The sequence below is a fragment of the Gadus chalcogrammus genome, chromosome 15, assembly GCF_026213295.1.
Source record: "Gadus chalcogrammus isolate NIFS_2021 chromosome 15, NIFS_Gcha_1.0, whole genome shotgun sequence".
Taxonomy (NCBI): Eukaryota; Metazoa; Chordata; class Actinopteri; order Gadiformes; family Gadidae; genus Gadus; species Gadus chalcogrammus.
In genome coordinates, this window is record NC_079426.1 from 1839507 (window position 1) to 1843588 (window position 4082).

The following is a 4082-nucleotide window of genomic DNA, read 5'->3' on the forward strand; positions in this document are numbered from 1 at the left end:
ATTTCTCGGCTCTGTCTCCCGCTCGTTGCAGAGTGTTAACGCTAACGACTGAGAAACAGAGGAGATGTCTGATATGGAGGAGCTGCAGGGACCGGAGGCGGGCCCCAACGTCACACTCACCCTGAGGCTCTTAATGCACGGGAAGGTTTGTGACAACGTTTAGTTTCAATCTGCCCATTTTATGAATGACTCATTCTAAACGGGTCGAATCCCATCAGCGGCTCAGATAATAAGACATGTGCTGCCGTATAATCATGCTTTTTTCAATCTCATCTCTATTCACAGGAAGTGGGCAGCATCATTGGAAAGGTACTGGAATTTGATTATTCTGTCCAACCCTGTTGTTGTCACAGTTCTTGAGAATACTTGGATCATCTCTGGTTTACACAAAGGATGACTGTCAACACAATCTGACTGTCAAACAACTGTCTAATAATGATAAATGATAATTATGATTAAATGAATTCATTATTTGTCAAACTAACATTCATTGGCTGGTGAAAAGCCGCCCTCGTTCATTACTTTCATATCGACATCCCATAAATGACATGGTGCCATGAAGCGTCTGATTTATGTCTTCTTCAATTCTTCCAGAAAGGAGAAACGGTGAAGAAGATGAGAGAGGAGGCATGTTCATTATCCGGCAATAGGCACCAATTACACCAAAATAAAAGCCCCAAAACATTCCAAGTCAGGCGTTTTAATTGGTTCATTGTTATTCCAGAGTGGAGCTCGCATCAACATCTCTGAAGGGTCGTCCCCGGAGAGGATCGTCACCATCACAGGCCCCACTGAGGGCCTCTTCAGGGCCTTCTCCATGATCGCCGAGAGGTTCGAGGAGGTCTGTGGCAGAACATCTAAACAGCCCTCTACACTCCCAAACAAACACAGGATTCACCCCGTGGCGGCTTAAGACTGGATTTTGCTAAGGCATGACTTAAGAAAGAATTGGTAGACGAAAGTGAACTCTGCGCAAGCCGTCTGAAAGCCCTGTGCTCTCTCCCACTCCGGAACCCTCCCACAGGATATTACTGCGGCGATGACAAACAGCAATGTGACGAGCAAGCCGCCTGTCACCCTGCGCTTGGTGATCCCTGGGAGTCAGTGCGGCTCGCTGATTGGCAAAGGAGGCTCCAAGATCAAGGAGATCAGAGAGGTATGCACAGCTCCTCGTTTCTCCCGTCTGTCATCCGACTTTATATTTCCCTGTGGATGGATTTATTGATTTATGACTCTCCCCAAACAAAATCATCACGGTGACAGAATATGATCCTCGACTTTAGCTCCCCATCCAAATGCGTTTGTTTTCTTGAAATAATAATGATTTTTTTTTTAAATAATTATGTTTATGTCCTTAAATACGTCGGGACATAACTTTCCATCATGCCTAAATCGGTCATAAGTCATATAAATGTATGCCAATAAGGCTTTCTTACCCCTTGTGTTCGATGTGTTTTTTCCCCATTTCTTCCCCTTGTGCGGTCTGCTCCTGTGGCCTTGTTGCAGACCACGGGTGCCCAGGTGCAAGTGGCAGGAGACATGCTGCCCGACTCAACAGAGAGGGCTGTCACCATCTCCGGGGCTCCGCAGGCCATCACCCAGTGTGTGCGACACATCTGCTCCGTCATGCTGGAGGTAACAGAATGTCCCCGCTAAATGTAGTCATCCTCCCTTTTATAATCACTGCAGTGTGAAAGAGTTGTCCAAACCCCATACCAACAACGACCAAACCACAGGGTCTGTGCAGTAGCTAATTGTGTGAATGTTGATTCGTTGTGTTGTTGTTGCATTAACTGCTTTGCCTTTGAAAGACGTTCTCTCTTCGAAAGAACGTTCTTTAAATTATATCCCTTTTTGGGGGAAATGTCCTATAACATTTAGTAAACTCTCCCTTTATAGAAACAAAAATATGAAGTCAATAAGCATGTAATCCCTTACTTGCTAAAATAGCTGGGGCTGCGTTTATTCCCCTCTGTAATTTACAGCAGTATATAAAATGTGGGTTAATTTCATCCTCCAGTCACCCCCAAAGGGAGCTACTATTCCATACCGTCCTAAGGGGCTGGCTGGGGGCCATGCGGTACTATCTCAGCAGCACGGCGCACCAGTAAGTATCCCTGCGTTGTCTGAACACTACTCTCCCAACAGGTTCCTCAGAGCTCATAATCCCCAGGATCTCTGTCAACGCGAATATCAATTAGATGCGTTGGCTGCGTGGTGACCAACAGAATGTCATATATGTATTCACCACCAGAGGGACACCTTCCTATTTTAGTAAAACAGAGACACAAGTTCTGCTGACTTCTGGTAGTAAAAAGATAAATAGAAGTTTAAAAAAACAACAACCAATCAATTCTAAATTTGAAGCACAGCTACAAGGAAAAAGATGATGTGTCTGGCTTGGCTTCTGATTAGTGCTGTCAGTTAAACGCGTTATTAACGCGTTAACGAAGCAGTAGCCCGACTGCTATGTTCAAGGCAGTATGTTTGTATGTTCATCGTTTAATTGCACTATAGGCTTTTTTTTTGTATTGTCCTGTTTTGATCAGTAAATGCCAATGTTGTTATCAATAAAAAAACATTTGCACAAGGCAAGCCGATGCACTTCTCCATGTTGATAAGAGCATTGAAATGAGAACAATTAATGGGACAAAGAAATCAAGGGATATTTAGCATAGAAAAAACATTTGTGATTAATCACGATTGCTCGCTAATATAGTTAACTATGACATTAATGTGATTCATCGCGATTAATTATTTTAATCGCTTGACAGCACTACTTCTGATGTACGCTACTCCATATTATGTCTAACAACATGTAGGCATTCTAAGCCTTACACATAACCAGTGAGACACCTCATATTATGTAGCCTACATAGAATCGACCACAATAAGGAAATGTTAAGCAACACGGTAAATAGATCCAAATGTAATATATATAGAAACATATTCGATATAGTGAAATCCACTGGTGCAGCATTCTTATCATATTGCGGGATTTATAGTAAGTTGATTGAGGCTAAATCAAGATTTACGGCACGAAGCAGCCGGCAGAAAGCATAACCGTAATGAAACGGTACAGAATGGTCGACCTGCTCACAAATGCTGGCGTGCTGTATTGCTAGACTTGTGAAGTGGGGGGTATTTGATTGATGTCAAACTCAGCAGTAGACTTCGTTGTAATACTTTTTGTGGCGCTACAAATCTCCCAGAGACAAAATGAAACGAAACGAGAAGAGCAAAACGGTTCTGAATGAGAAAAATCGATGTCATCATAACAGCAATTCATTCTTATTTCTTTTGTGTGTGTCTCAGGCGTTCGCCATCCCAGGTCATCCAGGGCAGTATGCCTTCCCCCATCAAGATGTAAGTGTGTGTTTGGTGGAGCGGTCCACTCTACATCTGTTCCCGGTGACCTAGTCCTGCCCCTTCCTCCCGAGTTACCACCACACCCTCTGTGTCCCTCTTACTCAGCAAGAATGACCGATGAACTCCCTGTTCTGCTGACGTTACTAACACTAACAAGCCGCAGCTGCACGCTTTGATTGATCACATATCTAGTCACAAACACCAGCACACTGACCCTCTAATGATACAGAACAATCAGCCCCTTACGCACCACCATAGACAACAACACACCACTGTGCTTTTCACCGTGAACTGCCACAATAACTTGATTCTTTCGGAGAAAATCTGAAACCTGCACATTTCTCCGCAGTGACACAATCATCCATCTCGTTTGTGACCCTCTGATTGGCTCTCGGTTGTAGTTTTCGGGCGCCTCTGAAATAATCCAGTTTGATTGGTTAGCTCTAACTTCCTTCCTACCCTGCAGTTGACCAAGCTTCACCAGTTGGCTATGCAGCATATCCCCCTCCCCTCCCTTGGGCAGAGCAACCCTACCTTCCCTGGTACGTACCCAAGGGTCCCTGGGGAAGTCCATGTCTCCCTGTCTCTCTCTCTCTCTCTCTCTCTCTCTCTCTCTCTCTCTCTCTCTCTCTCTCTCTCTCTCTCTCGTCTCTCTCTCCCCCTCCTCCCATCTAACCAATCTACCCCTCTGTCTCTCTCTTCTCCTCTCTCTA

General features: G+C 44.6%; 1 protein-coding gene across 1 annotated transcript in view; it reads left to right on the forward strand.

Annotated features, from left to right (window-relative positions):
- The window catches only part of zgc:110045 (uncharacterized protein LOC664755 homolog), an 8978-nt gene that overhangs the window by 3847 nt on the left and 1049 nt on the right, over positions 1 to 4082 (forward strand). Inside the window, exons 2-10 of the mRNA XM_056609849.1 lie at positions 32 to 145; positions 286 to 309; positions 595 to 627; positions 725 to 841; positions 1025 to 1156; positions 1507 to 1635; positions 2021 to 2107; positions 3316 to 3366; positions 3836 to 3911. Of these exons, the coding sequence (XP_056465824.1) occupies positions 65 to 145; positions 286 to 309; positions 595 to 627; positions 725 to 841; positions 1025 to 1156; positions 1507 to 1635; positions 2021 to 2107; positions 3316 to 3366; positions 3836 to 3911 (730 nt within the window). The 5' untranslated portion in view covers positions 32 to 64. The remainder of the gene's footprint in view (positions 1 to 31; positions 146 to 285; positions 310 to 594; positions 628 to 724; positions 842 to 1024; positions 1157 to 1506; positions 1636 to 2020; positions 2108 to 3315; positions 3367 to 3835; positions 3912 to 4082) is intronic.